Source organism: Propithecus coquereli, unplaced genomic scaffold, assembly GCF_000956105.1.
Source record: "Propithecus coquereli isolate 6110/MARCELLA unplaced genomic scaffold, Pcoq_1.0 Scaffold142, whole genome shotgun sequence".
NCBI classification, from domain to species: Eukaryota; Metazoa; Chordata; class Mammalia; order Primates; family Indriidae; genus Propithecus; species Propithecus coquereli.
This window is the reverse complement of record NW_012138525.1, coordinates 2955004-2981986: the sequence shown is the minus strand read 5'-3', so window position 1 is coordinate 2981986 and position 26983 is coordinate 2955004. Positions and strand designations below refer to the sequence as shown.

At 54.7% G+C, this 26983-nt stretch overlaps 1 protein-coding gene and 2 long non-coding RNA genes across 4 annotated transcripts in view; all 3 read left to right on the top strand.

Moving 5' to 3' along the window:
* The window catches only part of ASS1 (argininosuccinate synthase 1), a 49722-nt gene extending 46672 nt beyond the window's left edge, over window positions 1-3050 (top strand). For both annotated transcript variants that reach the window (XM_012639707.1, XM_012639708.1), the window contains 2 exons: window positions 1362-1427; window positions 2762-3050. In XM_012639707.1, coding sequence (XP_012495161.1) covers window positions 1362-1427; window positions 2762-2807 — 112 coding nt within the window. In that variant the 3' untranslated portion in view covers window positions 2808-3050. The remainder of the gene's footprint in view (window positions 1-1361; window positions 1428-2761) is intronic.
* An 11957-nt stretch (window positions 3051-15007) lies between these two features.
* On the top strand, window positions 15008-17783 carry LOC105806566. Its single transcript, XR_001137277.1, has 3 exons — window positions 15008-15100; window positions 15206-15366; window positions 17303-17783. It is a non-coding gene; the product is annotated as an uncharacterized LOC105806566 (long non-coding RNA).
* A 220-nt stretch (window positions 17784-18003) lies between these two features.
* On the top strand, window positions 18004-24435 carry LOC105806565. Its single transcript, XR_001137276.1, has 4 exons — window positions 18004-19237; window positions 21346-21554; window positions 22280-22435; window positions 22737-24435. It is a non-coding gene; the product is annotated as an uncharacterized LOC105806565 (long non-coding RNA).
* Window positions 24436-26983: the final 2548 nt, after the last annotated feature.

Sequence of the window (26983 nt, the reverse complement as noted above, 5' to 3'; positions counted from 1 at the left end):
CAAAAAACCGGTCGGAGGCCCAGCCTCAGGGGCTTGGAAAGCTGCAGATCCCTTCCCCTCAATCTCACCTCTCTGGAGAGGGCTTCCGAGGGGACAGGCCACCTCCTTGTCATGGAGAACCTCGAGTCTGCTGTCCCGAGGCTGGAGTTCTGCAGACCAGGGGCCGATTCAGAGCAGGACGTGACAAGGGACCCCCGTCCTCTCGGGGGCTCAGAGGGTGGCCTTGTAGAGTAGGGGCACTGAAGGCCACGTACCCTAAGTGGTGACGAATTGCTGGTGTCACCCCGCCTCCCGCGGGCTCCGCTCTTGTCTCGCTCTGGCTGCCTCAGCACCTTGCGCAGCACCCGGCAGGTGGTAGGTGCTCCATAAACGCCTGAGCGCCTGAACGCGTGAACGAATGCACGGCGTTAGCGCCAGCGAGTGCTCGCCAAGGGCCAGGCACCAGCTACGTTATTTCACGCGGAGCCGGCTGTAGGAAGAGCTCCCACTGGCAGCCACAGTCCACGGGCGGGAGACTGAGGCCCTGAGAGCAGGGACACTTGTCCTGAGTCTCATGGGTGGCAGAGCCAGGATGCAAACCCAGTCGTCTGGACTTGAATGACCGCTGTGCCTGGGAGGGTTCAGAAGTACAGCTGAGGGAGGAGAGCCCAAAAGACGGAGGCGAGTCCAGAAGGTGGGAACTGCGGAGGGGACAGTGCTCTGCCGAGTCTCGCAGCAGTTGACCAGGCACCTCTCATGCCGAGCTGGCAGGGGGTGCCTGGGTGTCAGGATGGATCAGAGAGGGTCTGACTGGTTGGACAAACCAGGTGAAAGGTGACTTAGTGGGTCAATCTTGCCGTGAATGCTAGAGGGAGGCCTCCCTGCAGCTTGAGAAATGCCACTGGGGCTGTCCCAGGTGACACCCTCCTGAGCCTTCAGGCCACTGGACACCATCTGCTGTTCCTGGATGCTCCTCCCTGAGCCCACCACAGGCCCTGAGGGCAGGGTTGGCTCAGATACGTCCTCCACTTACAGATAGAGCAAGTGCTCTTGTTGGCGGGAGGACTTCGTGGGGCTAATACTGGCTGGGCTGAGACCCCGCCTGGGGCAGCTGCTCCTGGTCTCCTGCTGCTTTGTGTCGCAGGGAGGAGGCCGAGGTGCACCCACTCCGACAGCGCTCTCCTGCCTCTGGCATGGTGCCTGGCCCAGAGCAGGGCTCACTGAGTTGGACAGAAATTGAATGAAAAGCCGAAGTGCAAGGAGGGTGGGACCCGCATGGGGGAAATGCCCTGGCCTCTGTGGGCAGCGCGGTCCTGCCCCAGTGTCCTTGCAACGCAGAGGCAAGCCGGGTGAGCTGACAAGCTTCTCCTCTCTCCTGGCAGCATGAACGTGCAGGGCGATTATGAACCAATTGACGCCACCGGTTTCATCAACATCAACTCCCTCAGGTGAGACGCTCTGGGTCCTGGAGGGTCCTCGGAGCCCCCCAGGTGTGGGACCTGGACCACTCTGATGGCTGCCCTACCCTAGACGAACCCCACAGCATCCTCAGTGCCTGCTCTGGGCCCCGCCTGCTCCCTTTCTCGCGGGGCCAGAGGCATGCTTTGACCCCCAGCAGCAGCCGAGGGGGGTCGCAGGTTCCTGTGTCCTGCCCTGTGCCTCTCACACTCACCCCCATCCCCTCCAGCCACAGGGACTCCGCTGTGAGCCCCTTTCCTGGGCAGTCAGATAAGGAAATGGCCCAGAGACAGAAAGCAGCCTTCTTGTCACCACACCTGAGCTGTAGGTCTAGCTGGAAGCCATCCTAGCCACACCGCTCCCCAGGGCCCAGGGGGTAGTGCATGTCGTCTGAAGTCACTCAGATCTGGGTTCAAATTCTGGCTCTGCAGCGTGGTCTCGGACCCCTTCTGAACCTCTGGGGTGTTAACTGTGCCTGCCCCCCAGTGCAGCGAAGGGTCAGCATGAGCCTGTGGGAATCAGACCCGGCTTGCAGGAAGAGCCCAGCACCCGGCAGCAAGCCCACTCGGCCTGGGGCTGGTGTGCTCAAGGGCAAGCAGGGTCATTTGTCCCCAGCAGCTGTCATGTCCCCTAAGCCAGTGCCAGGCCCTCTCCTAGGTTGTCTCATTTAGTTCTTACACAGATTTGCAACTCCCTGGAAACAGGCCCAGAGTGGTTAAGTAACTTGCCCAGAGTCACACAGCCAGGAAGCACTGGAACTGAGTCGGGAAGGCCTGTCTGTCCTGCTCTGGGGTCTTCATCGCCAACTCCCTTCTCATGGGGCTTGGGTCTGGAAGAAGGTGGGAGCCTCTCTCCTCTCCCTGGGCGCAGAGCAGAGCCAGTGTCTTGTCCCTGGAGCCACCTCAGACCTGGAGAGACATTGAATCCAGCCCAGCCGCTCCGGACCTCTCCCCTCCCCACAGCCTGCTCCACCTCCCCTGCCTCCTGCGTCCTCTGTTTGTTTTTATGACTCTATAAACCCTTTTAAATGGCCCAGAACACACCGGGCTTTCATAACGGCCTCTTCATTTCTCCCATTGCCAGTTAAACGCTTTGTCTTCAACAATGACAAACAATGTTTTCCCCCTAAGATAAATTAATTACATTATCCCAATTGGAGGGCAGGAGGGGCTGGAGCAGGAGAGGGAATAGAAAAAAGGACAACTTCACACACATCTTAACAAACAGCTGCCCCCGCCACCCGGGTTCTGCCTGAATTAATTGAACAGAGCGCATGTTGTTATTGTTAATTTACATTTTTCTTTGTTTTGAATCTGGTTTACAGGCTGAAGGAATATCATCGTCTCCAGAGCAAGGTCACTGCCAAATAGACCTGTGGACAATGAGGAGCTGGGGCACTTTGCAGATCTCCCAAGTACAGGCGCTAATTGTTGTGATAATTTGTAATTGTGACTTGTTCTTCCCCGGCTGGCAGCGTAGTGGGGCTGCTAGGCCCCAGCTTTGTTCCCTGGGCCCTCTGTAGCCTGCCAAAGTGGTCATCCAAGGGAGGGCGGGGGGCTGCAGGGGGAGCTATAAAATGACAATTAAAAAAAAGATGCATTAGTCTTTTGTTTTCTTTATTTCTACACAGAGAGGGCATGTGTGTGTGTGTGTGTGTGTGTGTGTGGGTAGTCAATTATGCTTTTCTTAGCCCAACCTTTGTGTTTTCTGATTTAATTGCTGCCGAAGGCCACTGTTTCCCAGACAGCCTGTTTATCTGGAAGAGTCTCTCTCCTCCTGCAAAAACTAGGAATCCAGAAGTGCCCACCTGGGACATGCCCTAGCCCAGCAGCCTGGGATTTTGTCACCAACACTGACCCTGTGGCATGTGCCAGGGAAGCCAAAGAGAGTCTAGAGGCCGTGCTCAGGAGCGAGCCCACAGCCCTTTCTCTGGGCATCACCTTGACCCACATCCTGCAGGGACCTCCTGCATATGGTGGCCATGACTGACCATATGACACTTCCCCACCACCCCACTCGGCTGGGTGGCCTCAGAGTGGCCTAAAGCAGTCTAAACTATGAAGGAGGAAGAGACCCGAGGTCAGAAGAGAAGCCTGAGCACAGAAGAAAAGAGAGCGGGCACTTGGCGCTAGTCCACGGACCAGGGCCCGGGGCAGCCATATTTGTGCTGTGACCCACCCCCTTGGTCATACCTGATTGGACCATAGTTGGACACCTGCCCCAAGCTGGGCCAATCAGAACCAGGAATTGGGCTGGCACATGACCAGAAGAGACGCAAGCAGAGGAGGCACCATGGGAGGCCATGTACCCAGAAAAGCGGGGAGGAAGAAGAGGAAACGAGAGGTGGGAAGAGCACGGCATGGGCTGAGAGCCCTCACTTCCATCCTGGTACTTCGTGAAAGCTGGTGGCATTTCTTGACCTGGTTTCCCTGAGACACGCTGGTGTTCTCGTAAGGAATTTAGCTGGTGAGGGGAGTTCTGCTCCTTGCGAGCAAAGGCATCTTCCCTGGAAGACTGGAGTGCTGGCAGCTCCGGGTCAGTCTTGGTTCTGGACTCAGAACCTGACCTCAGAGATCTCCATGCCACTGCCTTTGTCAGTGGGAGTTTCTCTCTAAAGAAGTTTTTCCTTTAAAACTTACTTTCCTCTGATTATTAATGTCCATGGTAATAATGAATGCCTCAGTGAACATTAACTTTGCAAGCGTTTGCTTCGCATCACCTCATTGAATCTTCGAAACAACACGGTGAGGTAGACATGTTCATAGTTCTGCAGAGGGGGCAACAAAGGTGCAGAGAAATTGATTTGCCAAAAGCCACTAAGCTAGTAAGTGACAGAACCAAGAACCAAAGGCCGGTCTGGCTGACCCCCCAAAGTCTTGTGATTATGTCTTTAACCATCGTGATAAGCTGCATCTTACAAAAAAAAAAAAAGATTTATACAAGAAATAACTTAGCCATCATCTCACCAACCAGTTACAAACACTGTTTACATTTGGTATAATTCTTTTCAGTATTTTTCTATGCTTATAATATTTTTGCAAAGTTATTTATGTTAAAGTATACTTTATATAAATGTAAAATTTATACTTTAAATACAAGTATATATTTTATATATTTATACTTATATATACTTTGCACCTTGCTTTTAAAATCTTAACAATGTATCATAAATGCTTTCCTACACCATTAAAAACTTTCCTTAAGGCTGAGCGTAGTGGCTCACGCCTGTAATCCTAGCACTCTGGGAGGCCGAGGCGGGTGGATCGCTCAAGGTCAGGAGTTCGAGATCAGGAGTTCAAGACTAGCCTGAGCAAGAGTGAGACCCCCGTCTCTACTAAAAATAGAAAGAAATTAGCTGGACAACTAAAAATATATAGAAAAAATTAGCCAGGCATGGTGGCGCATGCCTATAGTCCCAGCTACTTGGGAGGCTGAGGCAGTAGGATTGCTTGAGCCCAGGAGTTTTAGGTTGCTGTGAGCTAGGCTAACACCACGGCACTCACTCTAGCCAGGGCAACAGAGCAAGACTCTGTCTCAAAAACAAAAAAAAAACAACAAAGAACACCTCTCCTTAAACATTTTATTGTATTGATACTTCCTAACTTAACCTTTCACCATTTATAAATTTAGTTTTTTCCACATTCTAAATTATTTTTCTGCCTTGAATTTAATTAAAATATTTTTAATAATTGGTTTATTAATTATACTTTTTTGCATTTTTAGTGGCTTCCCTAGGATTTAAAATATACATCTTTAACTGAGCGCAATCTCCCTTCAATCAATAGTATGCACCCACAACAGTACAACCTTAGGACGTTTCACTTTGTGCTTTTGCTGTCGTAGGTGCTACTTCTGCAAAACCCCATAATACATCACTACTATTTTTGCTTTAGACAGAAAAATATCATTGTTAAAGATTAAAAGTAAGAAAAGGATGTGTTTTACAGTTATCCATATATTTCCATTTCTGGTGCTTTTCATTCCATCGTATAGATCGAAGTTTCTGTGTACAGTATTTCATTTTCCTTCTGCTGAAGAACTTTTAAAAAATATTTCTTCTAGTGCAGGTCTCTGGCAATGAATTCCTTCAGCTTTCATTTCTCTGAAAACATTTTATTAGCACTTACAATTAGGTCCTAGATCCATTTCAAGTTCATTTTTGTGTAGGCTGTGATTCAGGGTCAGGTTTATTTTTTTAATACTGATATTTAGCTGTTTGGACACCATTACTTGAAAATTCTGTCTTTTTCCTATTAAATTATCTTAGCATCTTTGTCAAAAATCAATTGATCCTATGCGTATTTCTGGACTCTCTATTCTGTTTCGTTGATCTACGTTCCTATCCTTGCACCAAGAACACTCTGACTTGATTATTACAGTTTTATAGTAAGTCTTCAAATTAAGTAGCATAAGTCCTCCAACCTTATTCTTCTTTTTAAAGTTTGTTTTGGTTGTTCTGGGCCCTTTACCTTTCCATATAAATTTTCAGAACAAGTTGTTCATTTCTTCAAAAAGCTGCTAGGATTTAGTTGGGATTGCATTAAAAAGTAGGTCAACTCGAGGAGAATTGCCATCTTAACAACATTGCCTTCCAGTCCACGATCATGGTATATCTCCCCATTTATTTAGGTTTTGTTTAATTTCCCTTTGTAATGTTTTATAGTTTTCAAAGTACAGATCTTACATATCTTTTGTTAATTTCGTTTCCAACCATTTTATTTTTTATGCTACTTAAATGGAAGTTTTCAGTTTAATTTTTGTTTATTGCTAGTACATAGAATTTAATTGATTTTTGTATAACGACCTTGTATTCTACAACCTTGCTGACTTCACTTATTCGTTCTAGTAGCTATTTTATAGGTTCCTTAAGATTTTCTACATACATGATCATGTGATCTGAAAATAAAGGCAATTTTACTTCTTCCTTTCAGATCTTTATTCCATCTATTTCTTTTTCTTGCTTTATTGCACTGGCTAGAAACAATAGTAATATGTTATAAAGAAGTGGTAAGAATAGCAATTTTACTTTATTTCTGATCTCAAGTAGAAAATGTTGAGCCTATCACCATTGAGTTTGATGCTAGCTGTATATGATGAGGTCAAAGAAGTTCCCTTCTATTCTAGCCTGCTGACAGTTTTTTTAGAGACAAAGTCTTACTCTGCCACCCTGGCTGGAAGGCAGTAGTGCAGTCACAGCTCACTGCAACCTCAAACCCCTGGGCTCAAGCAATCCTCCTGCCTCAGCCTCTTAAGTAGCTGGGACTACAGGTGCGTGGCACCACACTTGACTAATTTTTTTTTCTCATTATTTTTAGAGACAGGGTCTCATTATGTTGCCCAGGCTGGTCTTGAACTCCTGGCTTCAGACGATCCTCCTGCCTCAGCCTCCCAAAGTGCCGGGATTACAGGCATGAACCACCATGCTGGCCTGCTGTTATTCTAATGTCACAATTGGGTGTTGGGTTTCAAATGCTTTTCGACATCCTTTGAGGTGTTTTCTTCTGTATTCTGTTAACATGATGAATTACATTCATTGATTTTTTTCTCTTTTTTTTCTTTTAGTATGATTTTGCGTTGTACGTTAATTGCTTTTTGAATGCTAAACCTATTTTGCATTTACAGGACAAACACCCATTTGGTCATGATATATTATCTTTTTTATGTATTGTTATATTTTATTTGCTAAAATATTGTTAAAGATTTTTGTGTCTATATTCATGTGGGATGTGGGTCTGTAATTCTCTTGTGATGTCTTTGGTTTTTGTGTCAGGGTAAGAGGAGCCCCCTGAAAAATGCATTCAGAAGTATCTCACACTGAGCCTTCTTCAGAGGCTGGAAAAGTCCTGGGACCTTCTGGGGCTGGGGGCACCAGGAGAGATCCAAGCCGCCAGCCAGCTTTCTCCTTCCAGACCCTCCTGCCTCCCTGGAAGAACCAAGACATTCCTGTGCAAAGGCAGGAGACGGGATTGGTTTGTGCTGAGGCACAGTGTACATGCACACACACAACATATACATGCATACACACATGCACACATGCATGTACATGCACACATAAAGTGCACAATTCTTAGGTGGACAGCTCAATGAATGTGTACCTGTGTACTCACCTGCGTGACCTTCACTCAGACGAAGATGAGGAAGATATCCAGTTCTTAGAAGCCTCCCTGGTGCCATGGTGAGACCATGTTTGAAGTTACAGGGTTAGAGAAAGAAATGAGAAATGCCTTCCTTCTTTTTAAAAATGCACAAGGGCATGTTGGGCAAATAGGAAGGTAGACAAAGCTCAAAGTCACCTGGGCTGTCCCCATTACAGAGGTGATGGCAGGGACCAGGGAGGGCCTCTTGCTCATCTGATGAGCTCTGGGCTGTGGCTTGCTCCTTCCCTGCAGGCTTCTGTGAATGAGTGAATGAGTGAATGAATGAGGGAGACTGCACCTGCCTCTGCTCTCTGGCCCTCAGCTGACTTCTCCTAAGCTAATCAATGTGTGTGACGACTCATGCGTGGGCCACGTGTCCACCTGTGCTCTGGCGTGGTGAGGGAAGACACGGCCGCTCCCTCACAAGCCTGCCAGCCTCGGGCCCAGCCTGAGGGTGCCCCTCCACTCCCTGTGCTCTGATGGCAGGTGCAGGGAGCCGCTGCAGACCCTGGGAGCTGCCAGCAGGCCAGGGGGACCTGGGGAGGAGGCTGAAGACACAAGAGGACAAAGGTGGTGTTGAGGGCATGTCGCTTCCTGGCCCCAAAGCTTCCCCAAGTGCTGGCATCACACTGTCCTCCTCCTCCCCATGACCAGCTGGACATCTGCCGAAGCTCGCCACAGACCAGCCAGACCCAGCGTCCTTTCCGCCTTCACGCCTTTGCTGCCTCCCCATCTCCCATCTCGAAATCAAAGTGTGCTCGGATACAGGCTCAGAGCCCAGACCTCTGTGCTTCAGCCCTCAGGAGGCCAGCCCAAGCCAGCCCCCTGGTGTGGCCGCTGTCAGCCCCGCCTGGATCCCCACGCTCCCAGCTGTGGGCAGGAGGCTGGAGGGCCTTGGCCGCCTTGAGCCAAGAGCCCCGGGCCGCACGCCGGGTGCTGAGCTGATCTGCACGCCTCTCAGGCTGGGGAAAGGGCTCGCCTGGGGTCAGTGCAATCGATATCTCATCTGCAGCTCTCCTAGCGGAAGTGATGGCTATTGGAACATGGTAATGGGTGTTGTCTAGTGGAAGAGACTAATCTTCCCAGCTGCGGAGGACTCCGCAGGTGGCCCATGCGCCAGCAGGCTTGGCTCAGCGGCTTACTGCTGTCACTGCTGCTGCCCGGGCTACCGAGGCACTTTTAAAGCCACAGTGGCCTTGTTGCATGCTGGTGTCTGTCCCAGTCTTCCCAGCAGCTTCCTGGCACAAGGCCTCAGAGGCGATCCCACTCCAGTCCTTCCAAGCACAGGCGGGGAGTCTGAGGCCAGTGCTGTGCCCAAGGCCACGCGCGTGGCTAGGAGAGAACCAACCAGCAGTACACGGGATGCTGACTGTGGCAAACCCGTGGCCTCGACCTAACTTGGCCTCAGGGCTGTCAGGGTTTTCTATTGGCTGGCTCACTGCTTCTCAAAAAAACTAGAATTCCGATGTCAAGATTGGCCCCAGTCCCTGCCACTCCCTGACGTCTCACACGCAGCCAGCTGCACTCATTCCGCCACTGGCCTGACCCTGGACCGGTGACACTCACCCAGAGTGAGGTGGGGGCAGGAGGAACAGCCTCCTCCCTGGAAGAAGGGGTCCCCTTCGTCTGCCCATCCTGCCCGAAGGCCGAGGAGCCTGGCCGTCTGCGTGTCCTCTGCCCTCTGCTGGGGGTGATGCTCAGTGCACGTTTCAGCAAAGACTAACTGAGCAGCTGCTGTGTGCCAGGCCCTGTGCCAGGCCCCGGGACACCTCGGCCCAGCCAACGCAAAGCCCTTTGTTTTAACGGCTTCACCTGCTGCTCCTCTGTGGCGCCCTCAGGAACTCAGCAGTAAGTACTGGCCCTCCAGGGTGGGATTCTGGACACCTGTTCCCACAAGCAGCTTGACGTTGTGGAAAATTGCTGTTGGGGGATGCTGTCCCGAACTTTAAGCAAGTCCCTTAATGTTTCTGGGCCTCAGTTTCCCCAAATGTAAAACAAAAGGACTTGAAGTCAATGACCCCTGAAGAAGGTGTGTTCCCTTTCTTTTCAAATGTCCTTTTTACAGCTCGTGAAGTTTCAAACGTCCCTCCAGCATTCTCCTCCGTGAGGCTCCGGGGTTCCTGCTGGTGAGACCCCAGAGGACTTGGTGGGGACAGGCCATAGAATTTGAGACAAGGGGCCCGGCGCACTCGTCAGAGTCCCGGGTGGGCTTGGGCATGCCAACGTGAAAGGACTCCGGGCTGATTCCCTTTGTGACTTTGGAAACGGCAGAGCGGTGTTTGCCCTGGAGATGGGGTGTTTCTTGTCAAACGGGCAGATCCCTCGGTCTGGGGCCTCTCTGAGTCTGGCACCAGAAACCCCCCTGTTTCAAAGCTACCTGGGCGATTCTGGTGCTTGCTGAAAGTCAAAAGCCACAGGCCTGGAGGGCTGGAGGCCGGGTGCGCAGACTCCGTGGTGGCTCCGGGGAGCTGGGCGGGCTGGGCACCTGCGTGTTTACCCAGGACGGACTGCGCGGATGCAGCCCACGCCGGCCCCCCACACCCACAAGCCCGCGTTCACCAGCTCCGGAGGGAAGGTGACCAGAGCTGCCAGGGCCTTTGCAGGCGCCCTGCAGAGCCATGGGGAACCAGGAGCCAAGTGGTTACGAGCCGCAGGTGGAACTTGGGCAGCACTGGAACAGGCCCATTACTTCATCTTTGTAAGTCTCCCTTTCCTCATCTGTAAAAAGGGCCCAATAATGGTACGTATCTTATGGGGCTGTCCTAAGGAATTAGTTATGCACATAAAGAGCTTAAAGTAAGGTGGACACCTGGTAGCTGTTCCATAAATGAGAACTTTTGTCCTATTAGTACTGACTGTCACCCGCCACTGCCCCAGGCACTAGCCCACACCCTGACCCTGGGGTGGAGACAGGCACCAGTTGTGACTAATCATGACCAGGCCCCCCCCACCCAGGGCCCGCAGGGACCCAGCCGGCCACTCAGTTGAGACTAATGAAGTGGTCGTGGAACGGGAGGCCTTTTGCTCCCACCCCAGCTGACAGACTCCTGCCTGAGGTTGGATAAAGCGCTGTGTGTGCCCCCCCGCCCCCAGTTTATCCCTGGCAAGGTCATTTTTCTACATCTGTGCTACCCACGCCACTGGCTCCCCCTCCTTCGTCCTCCCTGCCCTTCCCCTGGGCCTTGCCAACCCTGCCACCTGTTCATGAAGACAGCCATCCTTGGAGGGTGGCTTGGGATGTGAGGAGATGAAAGTAGGGGAGCCAGCCACCCTCCCATCCTCTGGACGGGAGTGGCTCATGCTTTCGACATTTATTTATTGTACCCGTCTATGCACTCGGCACTATTTGGAGTGCCGGGGGGAGTCCCTGGGGGATGTTTGGAGAGGGGAGTCAGGAAGGTCTCCTAGGAGCATGCACAGGGGCCGCCATGCGAAAGCGCGGGGAAGGGCATTCCAGGCAGAGAGAACAGCGTGGTCAAAGGCCAGAGGTTCAAGGAACCAAAAGGAGTTGAGGGTGGACCCAGGAGAGAGAGAAGGGGGCTGGCGAGCAGTGGGGAGGCAGGCAGGGCACGGACTGGGTTCATTCTGAGCTGGTGGGAGGCAGAGGGTGCCTGAGTGGTTGAGAAAAGCCAGGTCAGGCAGCAAAGGGACCCCAGGACCCAGGAGTGCTGCTCCCAGCGACCCCGGCCCCTCCGCCCCGCCCTCCCTGACCTCTGAGCCCCGGGCTCAGGGAGGCCCATGGCCCACTCCTGGGAGCAGCTGGCCCCCTGCACCCTGGCGAGCCCCTGAGGGGGCAGCTCTCACCAGGGATTGGGGTCCCTGCTCCCTCAGAGCCCTCCCAACAAGGCGGCTTTGTCTGGCAGCTCCGAGGACCCCCTGCGGCAGCCTGTGCGAGCTCTGAAAGGAGGCTTTATCTGTGTCCCGGGCCAGCTTGCTGGGAAGCGAGTGGCCGGGGCGGGCACACGGGGCCAGGCAGCAGCCACAGCCGTGACTCCAGGGCTGCAGACACGGAGAGAGGCCCAGACACAAAGGTGCCCTGGGGGAGCAGCGGGCAAAGCCCCGCCCCAGAGGAAGACAAGAGGACTACACAGGCGCCCGGCACCCCTCCCCACCCCTGCAATCTGGTCACTCAATCGCGCTGGCCGGTGACACGGCCCTTTGTGCAGCCACTGCCCTGTGGAAGACGGAGACAGGTGAGGCCGGGGCTGCCTGTAACTGATCTCCCAGGGCCGGCTCTCCGCTCCCTTGCTCTGGTCCTGGGAGGTCCTGGGAGACTAGGGAGGATTTGTCGGGGACGGCACTTTTCCAAGTGCAAAGGAGCTTCAGGACAGGTCTATGCCCAAAGCCGTCGCTGGGCAGACTGGAGAGCGCGAGAAGCAGAAGAGGACACGTCAGGGAAGCCGACGTTCACTGAGCCCCTGTTCCTGGGTGCATGGGGTGCCCGCCAGCGGGTTTCTGCCGCCCGCTCAGCTCTGGTTACCATGATGTCCTCACCGTGCTTCTGCGGGGATTATCTCTAATGTCCACGCCAACCCTCTGTGGCACAGAGCGCAGCCTCATTTTATGGGTGTAAATGTAGAGGCCCAGAGAGGCTAAATCACCTGCCCAAAGCCACCCAGCTTGCAAGAGGCAAAGCCAGGATTCAAACTCAGGAATGTCTGGGGCCAGAGCCCAGGCCCTACACGCCATGCCTCCCGGCTCGGCTGGGTCCACCTGTCAGCCAACAGCTGATGTGTCCAAAAGCTGTGTGTCAGCTCTGTCCTGGCTTTGGGCATCCCGGATGTAAGAACTGGGAGGGACACCAGTCACCTGCCACCTGCATGGGACCAACTCACCATCCAACCTACTTACCAGTTTTCCTTCAAGCGACTCGGTTCCTTGTCTGTTAAAAAGTGAGTTTATTAACATCACTGAACTTAAAGATGGTTAACATGCTAAATTTTGTTATGCATATTTTAACACAATTAAATATTTTTTTAAATGTTCAAACATAAAAGAAAAAAGTGAATCGAGCCAATATTGAAGAAGCACAAAACAAACTGACACCAGCCCAAGTGTCTGCGGCGCAGCAAGGAGCAGAAGAGAATGACAAGGAGCACATGCTCACCGCAAGGGAGCAACGCGAATCCTGAATCAGATGTCAGGCCTCCAGGTGTGCCTGCTGCACTGGGAAAGCCATCATTGTACAAATGGGGAGACTGAGGCCCAGAGATAAGGGCACACCCTGGACACCGGAGCCAGTCACAGCAAAGCCCAGGCTGAACCTGCCGCCTCCGCACGCGCCTCACCCAGGGGGACCGAAGCTCAGAGAGAAGCCACTCGCTCACATCCACACAGCAAGTCGAGGGCACAGAGAGGATTTGAACCCAGATCTGTCGGACTCCAGGGCCTGTGGGTAAATGCCTGGGAAGATGGTGTGGGCCGGGGGGCCGTCGCCACCACACCAGCCCCTCGGTTGGCCCCACACCAAAGCCAGTGTGAGCTTTCTGGAACACAATTGCGTCATGTCATCCGCCTCCCTCGCCCTGAGCTGAAGCCCTCCTGTGGCTCCTTAAGGTGTGAAGCTGTCACCGGCCACCTCTGGACCTCACTCCTACCTGTCCGGACCCCCCTGGATTTCAGCCTCCAGTTAGACCCATTGGCAGTGCCTCAAAAGCTCTGCCACCTGGGCTAGGTCTGAGCCCAGCCTTCCCCACTGTCATAGTCTGCTCCAGCAAGGACAGAACATGGAGAGTGGTGCAAACTGTAAAGTGCTGTGCCTACCTTACACATTGACGAAGGAGAGCAGATCAAGTCCAGCCGAGCTGTGCTGGCAGATGCCGGGCATCTAGCCACCTAGGCATGCGCTCTCACTTCCCTGGCATCCCACCTCCTCCTGTCCTCACTGTCCCCACTGTCCCCAGGGGAGGCAGATCCACCCTCAGATTTACTAGGGCATGTTAAGAACGCGGTTTGAAGCCATCTCTGAGGCCACGAGGTCATGGCAGTTTCCCATCGATCTATTTGTCCCTCCCTTAGCTGGAGCCCTTTGCCCCGCCGGCCCCCAGAGCCGTATCAAACTTCAGCCGCTTCTCCCCAGCCCCAAAGGGCCGAAACACAGGGCAGGTCTTTAAAACACAGCCACCGGGCGATTTACCAGCTGGGCTGCCGAACCCTGACCTCCAGAGGAGATGTAATGCACCTCCCTGGTTTAGCTGGATCGATGTGCCGTGAAAAACAGCCCCATGTGGGCCAGTTAGGACAGGAGCGGAGGCGCCCCCTCCACCAGAAATCCCACCCTGACAGCCACCGAGCCAGCGTCCGTGGCTCACACGCCTCAGGGCATCTTCAGGCTTGTCCTCTGTTCCACCGAAAAGTCTCAGGCATGAGCCTGCGAGTGTGGGCACCACTGAGTCCACCCTCTAGGACTCAGATGGAGAAACTGAAGCTGAGTGGGCTCCCCAAGGTCACAGAGCAAGCCGAAGAAGGTCTCCAGCGCCCTGAGGGGAACTCGCCCACTCAGTGCCTCTGCTTTCTCCTGTGCGCCAAAGTGGCAGGGGCCAGGTTTATAGAGCTGTCATGGTGTTTGGGGTAGCATAGGTCCCTTGGAAAGTCAAGCTTGTCTGTCCTATAGCCTTTCCCAATATGCCACCAGGGTGGAGCTTCCTGCCTTTGACGCCACGTGGAGCAGAAACCAGACCTTCAAGACAGTGTCCTGGCTCAGTCACTACATTGTCCCAAGGGCAGAGGCCAGAGGCACCAAGCCACCCTGCGCTCGGGTCCCCTTGCTCCCCAGAAAGAACAGCAACCTATACTTCGGGAGGAAGGTTAAGAAGCGTGGGAGGGCCCTGGGTCCAAATTTTCCTTGGTCCTCATGTGACCCCTACCCCCAGCCTGAGCCGGCAGGAAAGCAGGGGGTTCCATAGCCGCCCTACTCCAAGCATGTCCATGGACCACAGGGTTGCCTGGGAGCCTACTTTCTCGTAGGCGGAACATAGGCGCTGTCTGCCAGCCATGCTGATCTGGAGGAAAAGTCTGCATTTGACAAGATCCCAGCTCATTCATATGCAGGGCAAGGTTTGAAAAGTGAGGATGTGCAGGATTTGCTGGAGTTAAATGAGGAGAGGGGTGTGTGTGTGTGTGTGTGTGTGTGTGTGTGTGTATGTGTATGTGTGTGCGCACACACTTACCTAAAGAGAGCTTGAGGAAGGAAGGGAGGAAGGGAGGGGAAGGGAAAGGAAAGGAAGGAAGGAAACCCTGCTTGTGTCCAAAAAATATTTGAAGTAACTTCAGAACAGGACATGGCAACCCCTTTAAAGAAAACAAACAAAATCGATCCCAGCTGAAAGAACAGAGGGTGGTTCCAGGCACCAGCGTGGGGCGGGCTTCTCACAGAGGCCACGTTAGCTCCAAGTAGCCCAGTGGTGCATCTGCCAGGGCTGGAAGCTCCCAGCTCGCCTGGACCACATTGTCCTGGAACTGGCCTGGGGCTCTGAGCCACTGCCTTTGTCTCCCCCTCAGGACAGCTGCTTGCTCCTCCATTAGGGGTAGTGGGGATGAGGGAGGGGGCTGCCATCCCTGGGGCTTACTTGGAAGCTTCCCTGAGTCACTCTGGCCTGAGTTCGAGTTCTGGTTCTATATCTTTCTTGCAGTGTACTTCCGGGCGAATCCTGTAACTTTTCAGAATCTCAGTTTTCTCATCTGTAAATTGGGAGCATGTTACTACCTTACAGAGTGGTCGAGTCTTCAGCGAGGTAGCACCTGTGATGTGCTTGGCATGGACGACGGGCTCGAGATACCCCTGCTGCTCCTGGTGAGTTACGGAGGGGCTGGCCCTCCCACCTGCCTGCCCTGCTCTGGAGCCATCAGCCGGACAGGGGCACAGATACCTTCTGTGACTTCCACCAAAAGCCACCCCTGGCATTAGGCTTTGGTATATGCAAGGGACCACAGAGGATTGAGAAGGAGAGGTTCATGTCACATAACCCAGGGAACTTCAGATTGAGTTAGGACACCCCGGGTTCCCTGGGCGCCCTGCCAGGTGGCTGGATGGGTCAGAGCCCCTCTCCGCCCTGCTCCCCTGCCGCCTGCCCTGCCCTGCCCCACGCCTGCTCGTCTCCGTGCAGAGCGGCCCAGAGAGCTTCTTGCTTGTTCAGCCCCTGCCAACCCAAGCCTCAAAGCCTCCCTTCCCTTCCCCAGCGATTCTGGGATGGCAGCTTGAAGGTCATCATTTTCCCACGCCTTCTATACTGGCACGAGGATTAAATGCTCACTGTGGCACCAGCACCGTGCCCGACACGTGCTATTCAGCACTCAGTCCTTCACCGCACGGCATTTATTGACATCGAGGATGTGCCATGCGCTGAGCTAACGCTGAGGACAGAGCAGTGAGCAAAATGGGGGACCTCGGTCCCCTGGAACTGGGGACCTAGAGCCACACTGTCCAGCACAGTAGCCACCGGCTCATGTGGCCCTTGAGCACTGAAACGTGGTCAGTCCCAATTGAGATGTGTATAAATGTTAAAAACACAGTGGATTTCAAAGACTTAGTGCCAACAAAAGAATGTAAAATAATTTTAAAAATATTGATTACATGTTGACATGATCACACTATGGATATATGGCATGAAACAAGATATATAAATACCTTAAGGTCACCTATTTCTTTTATATTTTTTAATGTGGCTATTAGAAAATATAAAATTATATCCCAGGCTCACATTCTATTTCTATTTCTATTGTACAGTGCTGTTCTAGAGGGTGAGATAGAAAACAAACTAATAAGCAGTGGGAATAGTTACAAGCAAACCAGAAGACAGGAAGGTGACATATCAGGAAAAGCCCGGGAAGGAGACCAGCAGGAGGAAGTATGGGCTGGAGGCGAGGGAAGAGGGCTCTTCAGATGGGGACATATGAGCTGGACGTATGGCCAAGAAGATGCCAGCTTGGGGAGAGCTGGATAAAGAGCATTCCTGGCAGGAAATGGCAAGTGCAAAGGCCCTGAGGTGGAGTGGAGCTTGGACAGTTGGAGGAGGTAGAAGGAGGCTGGGGAGGCCGGGCCAGGTGAGGCCCCAGATGAGCCTGGTGGGTTGGGCAGGACCCCAGTCATGCAGGGTCTTCAGCCACTGGGGAATTTTGGACAGGGGCTGACATGTTCCCATTTATATTTTGGGAAGATGATCATTTGAAAGGAGCTGCCAGAGTGAAGATTTTATATAAGCAATGACCGATAGTGGGGAAGGGGAGTGGGGTGTCTGACACTCGGAGGGAGGCCTTGGTGGTCCTGAGTGTCTGGATGGATAAGGGAAGGCGGAGGGTTGGGGGGGTCTGGGATAGAAAGCCGGTGCAGGCGATGCATGGTGGTCACTAAGTTTTCTTAAATTTAGGTGTGAGTTCCATACAGTCACTGCAGGAGTCTCAAGTGTATAGCGGGACTATTGCATCGTGTAGCCACCACCCGAATCTGGCCAGAGCATTTCCAGCATTCCAGAAGCCCTGTATGCCCCTCCCAGTCACTGGCACTGCCTGCGTAGCAGCTACTTACTGCTGCATAACAAATTACCACAACGTTAGCAGCTTTTGTATTATCTCACAGTTTCACGAGTCCTCTGCTCAGGGCTCAGCAGCTGCAATCAAGGTGTCAGCCGAGGTGCATGCATTCCTGGAGCCCGGGTCGTCTTCCCGGCCCCTCAGCTGCTGGCGGAATTCAGTTCCTTGCAGTGTAGGACTGAAGTCCTGTTTTCTCCCAGGCTGCCAGCCCATGGCCCTGTGACCGTGTGGGGCTCTCAGGCAGTCCCCAGGATCGCAGCCTGCTTCTGCGAGCCAGCACGTCTCTGTCTTGCGGCCCACCCTTTCAGGTAACTCAAAATCAACTGCTCTGGGATCTTAATTATATCTGCAGAACTCCAGCTTGGTCATATTGCATAGGCGAGAAGCGAATTCCTGGTCCCATCCATCGATGACGAGGGGATGACACAGGTGTAAACCCCCAGGGTTAGAAATCAGTGGGGGTCACTTTAACATCTGTCTGCCACAAATGGTAATGGTTGTTCCGACCTCTATCGTCAATTAGAAATTAATCAACGTATCGGCTTATTAGTTTGAATGGACTTGTTAACTCATCAGTCAGCTGGGCCAGGTTCCTCTCACCCAGCCTGTGTCCGTGGGATCTATCTGCGTTGCCGCCCGCGTCGGTCCCTTGCTCCTTTTCGCTGCTGCGACGTACTTCACTGTAGGGACACGCCACACTTCACCCTCCCTCTGCAGAGTTGTCCCAGGTTCTGGCTATTAAAACAGAGCTGCAGGTGGGATTCTGCATGGGATTCCAGAACAATCCAAAGACATTAATGGAAACACTGGTGATATCAGATTAAAATCTACAGTTTAATTAGCAACATTGCACCCACGTTAATTTCTCAGTTCTGCCAATGGGCCATGGTTACGGAAGACGTTAACTGTAGGAGAAACCGGGTGATGGGTATACAGGAGCTCTCCGTACTATTTTTGCAACTTTTCGTAAATTTAAAATTATTCCAAAATAAACATTTTATTAAAAAATAAATACATAAAGCTGCTAGCAAACACCCGCCATGGGCCACGGTGGCGTAACGGGTGCACAGCTAGCCCTCCTTACTCACGCATCCGCTGACCGGGACGCAGCCTGTGAGGCCGCCGTTCTTGCGCAGTGGCCAGCAGGCAGCACGAGACCATGATCCCAGAAGAAGGGAAACCCGTGAGGTGAGCTCCACGGTCACCAGCTCTCAGCTTGGGGCCAATCTCCCAGCCACAGACCAGAAAGTGGGGGCCCAAGCAGAACACCATCTGCCCTCTGGGCTGGGGAGGCCGAGGCCAGGACGTGGAGCTGCCGAAGCGGCCGGGACCTGCAGGGCGGGAGAGGAGGCCTCCCCAGAACCTCCTCACTGCCCCGCGCAGGGCGGGTTTCTGAGCAAGTCTTCGACCGCAGTCTGGGCTGCACACGCTCAGGACAAGACCATCTGAGGCTTTCCAGAGAGCTGCTGCCGTGGGTGGGGCGTGGAACGGAGATCCCGGAGGACACGCTGGGGGAGAAGAGGAGGGACGGCAGAGAAGAGGGCGTGGCAGACCACTCAGGGCCTGGTGGGCAGAGAGGAGGCCTTGGCTTTTGCTGAGTGAGACGACAGGTACCAGGGGGTTGGGGCCTGCTAGCTGCTGATGGAGAAGGGCCAAGTAGGGGTCACCGGCCAGGACGGACGCAGGAGCCCATCAGGAGATCCACAGTGGGGCTTGGGCAGGCCAGTGTGGGAGCCGGTGGACGGGATATGGGGTGGGAGGAAGGCAGAGGCCGTGGGGGCTCCAAGGTTCTGGGCCTCTCGACTTCTGAGACACTGACTTTGTCTCGCAGCAAGTACACCTCACTGCGATAATGAGGAAAAGCCATGCAGACGTGTCTTTACGCAAGGGGAGAGAGCGCCCTGCTTGCTGAGAGCGATGCTGGGGAGTGGGGAGCCCCGGTCTCCCCAGGTCCCCCTCCAGGTGATCTACCCCCTCCCCCACCACACGTGGGGCCACCTGCTCATTCTCGCTCTTTCTTCCCTCAGTGTGTGTCCTTCCGTCCCCCAGCCCCAACCAGAGGAGAGGGCAGCCAGCAGAGGGGCCGCGAGGGAGGAGGAGAGCCGGCAAGAAGGTCAATGACATCCTTGCTTTTGGTAAGAAAAGCGTCTTTATCCCCTGTCAACCGGGTTCTCTCTGGAGCCCAGACAGGGTTCTGCTCCACGACGGGTCCCTCCCCCACGAGAACTGCCCCTGAGGCTGCAGTGTTCCTGGTCCTGCCTTGGAGAACAGGGACCCTCCTGGGTCTCACACTTGTGTCCAGCCCCACGTGGCCTTCCCAGAACCTCCTCACTGCCCTGAGCAGCCCGGACTCCTCCTCTCCCTCCCACTCCCCAGGAATCAGCCTCTTTCAGGGCTCAGTGTCCCCAGCACCCCTCGTCCCCACCCTAGCACCCCCACCCACAGGGCCTCTTCCTCCAGGGGCCTGCAGACCCCTGAGTAGCCTGTATGCCTGCTGTGTGGCTGCCCTAGAGCACGCGTCACGGCTACGATTAACAGTAACACCTGGGATGTTTCATCGTCACCTGTGCCCCACTAGGCTGGGCGCTTCTTGTTCGCCCAGTGCCCCAGCCCCTAGCAGGATGCCTGGCCCGTAACTGATGCTCAAAAGATGCTTATCAAGTCAGATGATGTAGAAACCCTGTAGAAATCTGAGCAAGTGGAACACGGGAGCGGGCATGTACCATGGGCTCTGAAAGTGGATAAATTCCAAGAAGCAGAGATGGAGCGACAGGGGTTTCTGGGAGCTGGCACCCCACGGACGAGCAGGAGGCCGCAAAGGGCGCGTCAGCCCCAGAGCCTTGGACCAGGCGCGCAGCAAAACAAAATATTTTTAACGTTTTTTTCCTTAAAAAAGTAATTATGAAATGAATGACTATTTGGATGGATGGATGGACGGATGGACAGCAGATCAAAGCAAATCCCCTCCTCTTAAGGAAGCACAAACTGAGGCCTGCGTTGAACTGAGGCCAAAGCAAAGCCACTCTCCCTCCAGCCTCCCCGCTGTCCACCCTCGGGTGACCACTGCCTGTCTGCCACTCTGCCAGTCTCCTCCTGCCTCCGGACCCTTCCCGCAGCCTCCCTGCCCACTGCCCCCTCCACAGGTGGCGACTGTCTTGCTCACGACTTTTTACCAAACCCCGAGCATGAGCACGAAGGTGCCCAGGAGACGGGCCCTTTGTCCAAGCTCAGCCCGAGGGTGTGGTCGGTGGGGATCCCTCCTCCCTGCTCCCACCCGGGTCTCTCTCTCTCTCCTCTCTCTCTCTCCTCTCTCTCTGACTTTTGTCCTTGGGTCGTACCAGAAGAGGTTTCGTTCTCCGGCAACTGGGCAGCCATTAGGGAGAGGCGGACCCGCGACCCTCTCGCTGCACAATGGCGGGCTACTTCAGTCATTCTGCTTCACCTGAAGACTCATTTGCAGCGGAGCCACCCCTTGAGAGCAGGGCGGGCCCCATCTGTCGGGCACTTTGCTCCGATGTCTCTGGCCATTGTGCCGGCACTCGAGGCCTGTGTGTGCACAGGAGGGCAAGGGAGCGGGAGACAGCGCATCCGCCTCCCCCGCCACCGTCTCTTTATCATTCTCCCAGGGCCGAACAGAACTTGCCTAAAAGAGTGATGTCAGACGTGTGCAGAACAGACCATAAAACCTAATGCGCTCGCTCCCTTTGTCTGCTCGATTCTCCTATGAACGGCTCCCACTCGGAGAGCCACTCGAAACACATCAGCAGTAACTCCACAAAACAGCCACTTGTTGGCTAATTGTGCTAAGCAGCTGCCAGCTGGGCTGGGGGCAGGGTGGGGAGGTGACCTGGGAGCCCCTCTGCTCCCCCAGCCAGCCCAGCTCCTGGGAAGGGGGCCTTGCCCAGAGGGGGCATCGCCTCCTGCCCCCAGCCTCGGCACCTCGAGGCTGCGCTTACCGGGTAGGGGCCTGGGGGCCCAGGGACAGGAGGGCAGGGTTCTTTCCCTGTTCTGCCCCAACCTACTGTGGGACCCTAGGGAGTGACTGCCCATCTCTGGGCCTCAGTTTCCCCACCTATACCATAAGTGGGTTGGATCGTGGCTTCTAAGGACTCTTCCGGCTCCCAGAGTTTGCCTGGTTCTGTGCACCGGGAGCGTTGGACAATCCGGGTTCAGATCCTGGCTCTGTTGTGGACTGACCATTTGACCTGCAGCCGCGGGCTCTCTGAGCATGTTTCTGCCTCAGGAAAACTGGATAATGGCAGTGCCTGCCCTGGTCTGGAGCCGTGAGAATCCACTGAGGTGGTGCCAGAGGGATCGAGGGGCCAGCGAGCACAGGCTCGCCCTGCCGCCAGGAGCTCACAGTCTGACAGATGGACAGAGGACACTGGGCCTGTCACAGGACACCGTGACGCAGTCTTGGAAGCTAGCGTGGGTTAAGCTGAGACCTAAAGGGTAAGAACCTAGCCACCCAGGGCGCAGACAGGGGCAGGGATGGCATGCACAAAGACCCTGAGGCAGGGCTGAACTGGAGGCCAGAAAGGAGGCCAGTGGGACTGCAGCCCGGAGGGAAGGGCTGGCTGAGTAGCAAGGCCAAGTCAGAAGACCCCTGCAGGCCACGGTGAGGAGTGTGGCTTTATCCTGAGGGCAATAGGGAGCCATGGTGGGGGTGAGAGCAGCAAGGTGTCTTTGCCAAAGACCCCTCCTGGCCCCCAGGGGAGAAGGAGCTGGGGGGCAGGTTCCAGAGCAGAAGAGGGAGTTCTCCCTCCTTGGTTCCAGCTGGGCAGAAGAAGTGATGGGAGGGGACAGAACCAGTGCTCGCTGGCCCCACTGAAGAGGCAGGGGTTAAGAGCCACAGCCTCAAAGAAATCAAAGGATTGCAGGTTTGCTGGTGACCTGTCACACACAACGCACCCTGCCATCTCTGGGCTCAACTGTCACCGCCGTGCACTATATCAGGACTCCATTAGGGAGGCTTAGGCAGTGGCTCACAGCTATCACGAGAGCAGCAAGCCCCCACGCCCCTGCCACTGCACGTGAGGACAGCTCTGCCCGCCCAAGCTGCAGCCTCCTCCTGCCCCTTTGTCAGAGGCAGGAGCCGTGGGTGCAGCTAGCACGTGTGGGGTCGGGGGCTCAGCGGCCCAGGTGTGAAGCCCACCTCTGCCACTTCCTGCTTCCAGACCTCTGACGCAGTGCTCGATTCCCCCACCTGCACAGTGAGGGCAGCGATGACATCCTCCCCAGAGGGGCATGGAGAGATCTGGCCACGTGCTCAGCAAACTGAGCTGCTGTCATGATTTCTGCTCGTCCTGCGATCCTCCTTCCCACCCCGCAAAGTGTGTGTTATTTTTATTACTCCAAATTCCGCCCCTGCCAGTTTCGCTTTCGGCCTTGTCTTTGGAAGCTCAAAGTCAAGGTGAATCGTTCTTCAAAATAGCTCACTCTTCCTGGGTTCCTGGTATAATTACACCCCCTTCGTTTTTGCTTCTAATGCCTCGTCTGTTTTTTCTTGGTGAACTTTATTTTAACTGTCCTTTGTGTGTGTGTGTGTGTGTGTGTGTGTGTGTGTGTGTGTGTGTGTGATTTAAAAAAAAATCTTGCAAATGAAAATAACTTAATTGCATTTTCTGATTTCAGAGTAACACATGCTCATTATGAAACGCATCCAGACAGTACAGAAAGAAGAGAGGAAAGACAATGAGATCGTTTTTAAGCAGCCTCGAGTAATTTGCAGCAGAGCGGGAATGAGGAGGCCCCCCTTCATAAGACTGGGGTGCTCCCACTGCCCCAGCCCCACCGGGGTTCCCTTCCCTCCCCCACTCGCATGCTACCCACCCCTGGACGCCAGCTCAGGTTCTCACCCCCACAGAGGCGTCCTTGGCATCCTGTAGCCCAGAGCCCTCTTCCCTTCCACTGATCTGAATTCTCTTCATTTCAACAAACATTTATTGAGCATCTACTTTGGGCCAAGACAAAGGATCTGGCCATCTGAACTCATCCCCTGCTGTCTGCATTTAATTGATCTTTTGTTATTTTTCTGCCTTGTGTCTAGACTCCTTCTCCCAGCCTGGGCTATGGGGTCCTTAAGGGTAGACCCATGCCTTCTGTTTGTTCCTACCCCCAACCCCAGCAACTATTGTTCTCCAGAGGGACTTCCTGCAGGGAGGGAGCTGCTGTGGATTGCATGCGCGGGACACCGTGCCAAGGCCTTGGCGAGCATGATCTTGTCCAGTCCTCACATCGACCGTGGGAGGTGGGTGTTGTTATTACCCGACCTGCAGATGTGGAAGCTGAGTGCAGAAGAGCTTGCCCAAGGAACCATGGGGGACGAATTGAGAGCCAGGATTTGAACCCGTGTCGTCAAGGCCCGAGCTCCGAGCTCCTACGTGGGTTTTCTTCCTTGCACGACTCAGTGATGGTACACGGCAGGGGATAAATGCTCTCAGCAAGGTGTGCCCAGGACAGGAAGAATAGTGCCAGCACCCTGAGGACCTGAAGGAGATGCTGCTTGAGCACGTTGCGAAGGATGCACAGGAATGGTCCAATGGAAGCAGAAAGCGCCGGAGAGGAGGGAACCGCCAGTGAGTCGGGCCAAAGTTGTGAGTCAGTGAGGGCGGGAGAACCGGGGGCTCTCATGAGTGGCAGGTACAGGGGTAGGTGGGACAGGGCTGGGCAGTAAGGAGGTGGGGTGATCAGCTGGCTGCACCGTGGCGCGCCTTACACACGCTGTTCGCTGTTCAGGCATTTGGACTTTAGCTTTAAACCAGTGGTTCAAACTGAGGTCCCTGGAATTCCCGGGGTTCCCCAGAGGTGCCTTGGCAACCTGGGGGAAGGCGAACCAGAGGAAGGTGGCAGCACATGGGGCTGCGCCCAGCCCCCAGCCCTGGTCTCAGGGGAGCTGCACTTTCATTGGTTGTTTGTTTAGATTTTGGGGTAAGATTTCATTTGAAGGACTCCGCAGCAGACGTGTTTGAAACCGCTCCTGCAGGCTGGAGGAAGTTTTCAGCCAGAAGAGACATGATCAGAGTTTTACGATTTGATTGCTTCCTTCTTCAAAAACCTTCTCTGAGCCCCACCCTTTGCGCTCCTGGCTCGGGCTCCAGGGAGGGTGTGTTCAGTGGTTTCTGCCTCAGGGCCCAGGGCCGGGATCCCAGCTCTGCTTGTGACTTGCTGGGTGACATTGCACAGGTTTCCCCCTCTGGGTCTCGGGATTCTGGCCCTAGGCCTTGGACTCAACCCGGCCCGTGGCCACCGACCAGACATAATCTTGCCCTAGTCAGTTCTCTCAAGGGCAGACATTGGCCGTCCAGGGCAGGGCCTCCCAGCTCAGAGGAAGCAGCACGGAAGGACAGCAGCCACTGCCACGACCAGTAGCCGATACCTCTTCTCGTTGAATCTTCACAGCCACCCATTTTACAGGCGGAAGAACTCAGGCTCAGGAAGGTCACCTGGCAGACAACATCTAAACAGCGGAGGCAGGACTTGAACCCAGGGCCTGTGGCTCTGGAGCCCGTATTCGCCGCCCTCCTCGTGGGCTGGGGCAGGGGCAGACTGCCTCGGCAGCGTGACCGGCCTCCGCAGGAAGAGTCTGGTGAGCCTCAAGTTGGGGGCTCCACGGCAAGGCTCCTTTGCTGTCCCTCTTTCCCCATTTTGGGCCCTAGCTCTGAGGTGACCCGAAGGATGTCTGCAGGGGCCCCTGCCTCCCTGCCCTCGACTGTGAGCAGTGACTCCCAATCTTGGGGTGTGATGCCTGTGCTGGGGACGTGAGGATGTCCCTCCTGGCCTCCTGCTCTGTCCCTGGGGGTCCACCTTGGTTCACGCTGGCAGCTCTAATGGGAGTCCCATTCCACCCCCTAGAGTCACACCAGCACCGTGGGTTTTGTGGCATTTCCTGAAGACAATTGGGCTGGGGAGTCCCAGGGCAGTCACTGAGCCCCTCACCATCCCGCAAGGACCTCCACCATCTCCCTCTGCTCTGCCTGGCTTCTCCTGCCTGCCTTCCCTGGACAGACCCCCCCTAGCATCTGACATTTTGGGCACCTTCATCCCCAGTCTCCGCCCTTCAGCCCTGGAAACAGCCCAGGCCTCAGCCACCGCTGAGCCTCTCCTCAGCCCAGCACAGGACAGGGCTGCCGAGTGGTTAGACACAGGCTCTGGTGGGTCTGACCCTGCCACACGCCTAGCACGGCAGCTGAGTTATGTTGCAACCCTGGTGTTGGAAGAAACCCACGTGGGTCACCACGGGAGCGAGCAGCGGCTCCGCCTCACGCAGCTCTGCGTCCTTCCTGGAAGCGTGTGGCTGTGGTGCTTTCATGGAATATTCTCTGTGCGTGGGGAGTTCATGGATCTTTCCTGGGTTGTTCACATCTATTTTTTTGTTGTTTGTTTGTGACAGAATCTCGCTCTGTTGCACGGGCTAGAGTGCGGTGGCGTCAGCCTAGCTCACAGCAACCTCAAACTCCTGGCTTAAGCGATCCTCCTGCCTCAGCCTCCCGAGTAGCTGGGACTACAGGCTTATTTTTCTATTTTTTGTAGAGACGGGGTCTCGCTCTTGCTCAGGCTGGTCTCGAATTCCTGAGCTCAAATGATCCGCCTGTCTCGGCCTCCCAGAGTGCTAGGATTACAGGCGTGAGCCTCCCCGCCCGGCCCACATCTATTTTTTATAGAGGAAAAAATTCTTCAAACACCTTTTCTAATGGAATGCTCATTTTGAGACGTGTCTCCGGCCATGGCAAGTTTATATACAGTCGAAACTTCTGTTAAGAGCGGCCCACTTTCAGTTAGCATGAGGAACCCGCCATGTTCCTGCGGCTACGGCTCACTTTTGCAGATTGGCTGAGACGAGCGGACAATGAGAGCAGCTGCTACAACTTTTCTTTTATTTGCTCATTTAGCAAATAAGTGGCGAGCTCCTGTCCTGCGCTTGGAGTACGAACGTGAAAAAGGCAGAAGAGGGCCCCAGCCTCAGGGAACTCGGAACTCAGGCCAGAGGGGAAACAAGTAACTAGTCGATCTGGGGTTTGGCTGGTGTGACAGCCCAGGCCTGGCAAGCCCGGTGCAGCAGCGTGATGGTGGGGTCGCTTCACAGCCTCAGGAAGAGCGTCTCTGCAGAGGTCAGGGCTGGCCACGGCTTGGAGGAACCCTAGCCACACAGAGAGGGGGGAAGGGAATTCCGGGCAGAAGGATCAGCACGTGCAAAGGCTAGGAGGTAAGAGTCCCGTCTGGGAACAGAAGGTTCAGTGTGGCAGGAGGGAGGCACCCAGCTGGGGTGAAGGGGCCCCCAGGTGGGACAGGAGAGAGACAAGGCAGAAGATGAGGGTGGGGGTGGAGCCTCGCAGGACCCTTGGGTGGGGAGTTCGGGGGTTAGGAGGCCACCCAGGAGGGTTATGCAAAGGAGAGACCCAATCTGAAGCGCAAGTAGAAAAATCTCCAGAGAAGCCTTAGAGATTGGCGGTTAGAGGTTCAGGATCTGGCATCCCAGGGGCCTGAGTCAGAGTCCTGGTTCTGCCAGGAGCTAAGTGGCCTTGGACAAAGTGCTCAAGCTCTCTGAGCCTCAGTTTCTCCAGCTGTAAGATGGGGACAACCACAGGCTCTACTGAGGAGAGACATGGGAGGAGTCAGTGACGCGGTGGCGCCGTTGGCCCAGCCTGCAGGAGGTGGCCGCTGCTCTGTCTCATTCGTTCGCTGCTGCTCTCCACATTTGGGAGGTGAGAGAAACTCAGCGGACACGTGTCCAGTGAACGGAGAAGTGGTTGCTGAGTGGAGGGTGGCTTGGAGGGGCGAACAGGGAGCCCTCTTGACCACGGGAGGCAAGCTGATGAAACAGCTCATTCGAGAACCACGCAGGCACGAGGCACTGAGCCTGGGATTTGCGCCCTGGCGCC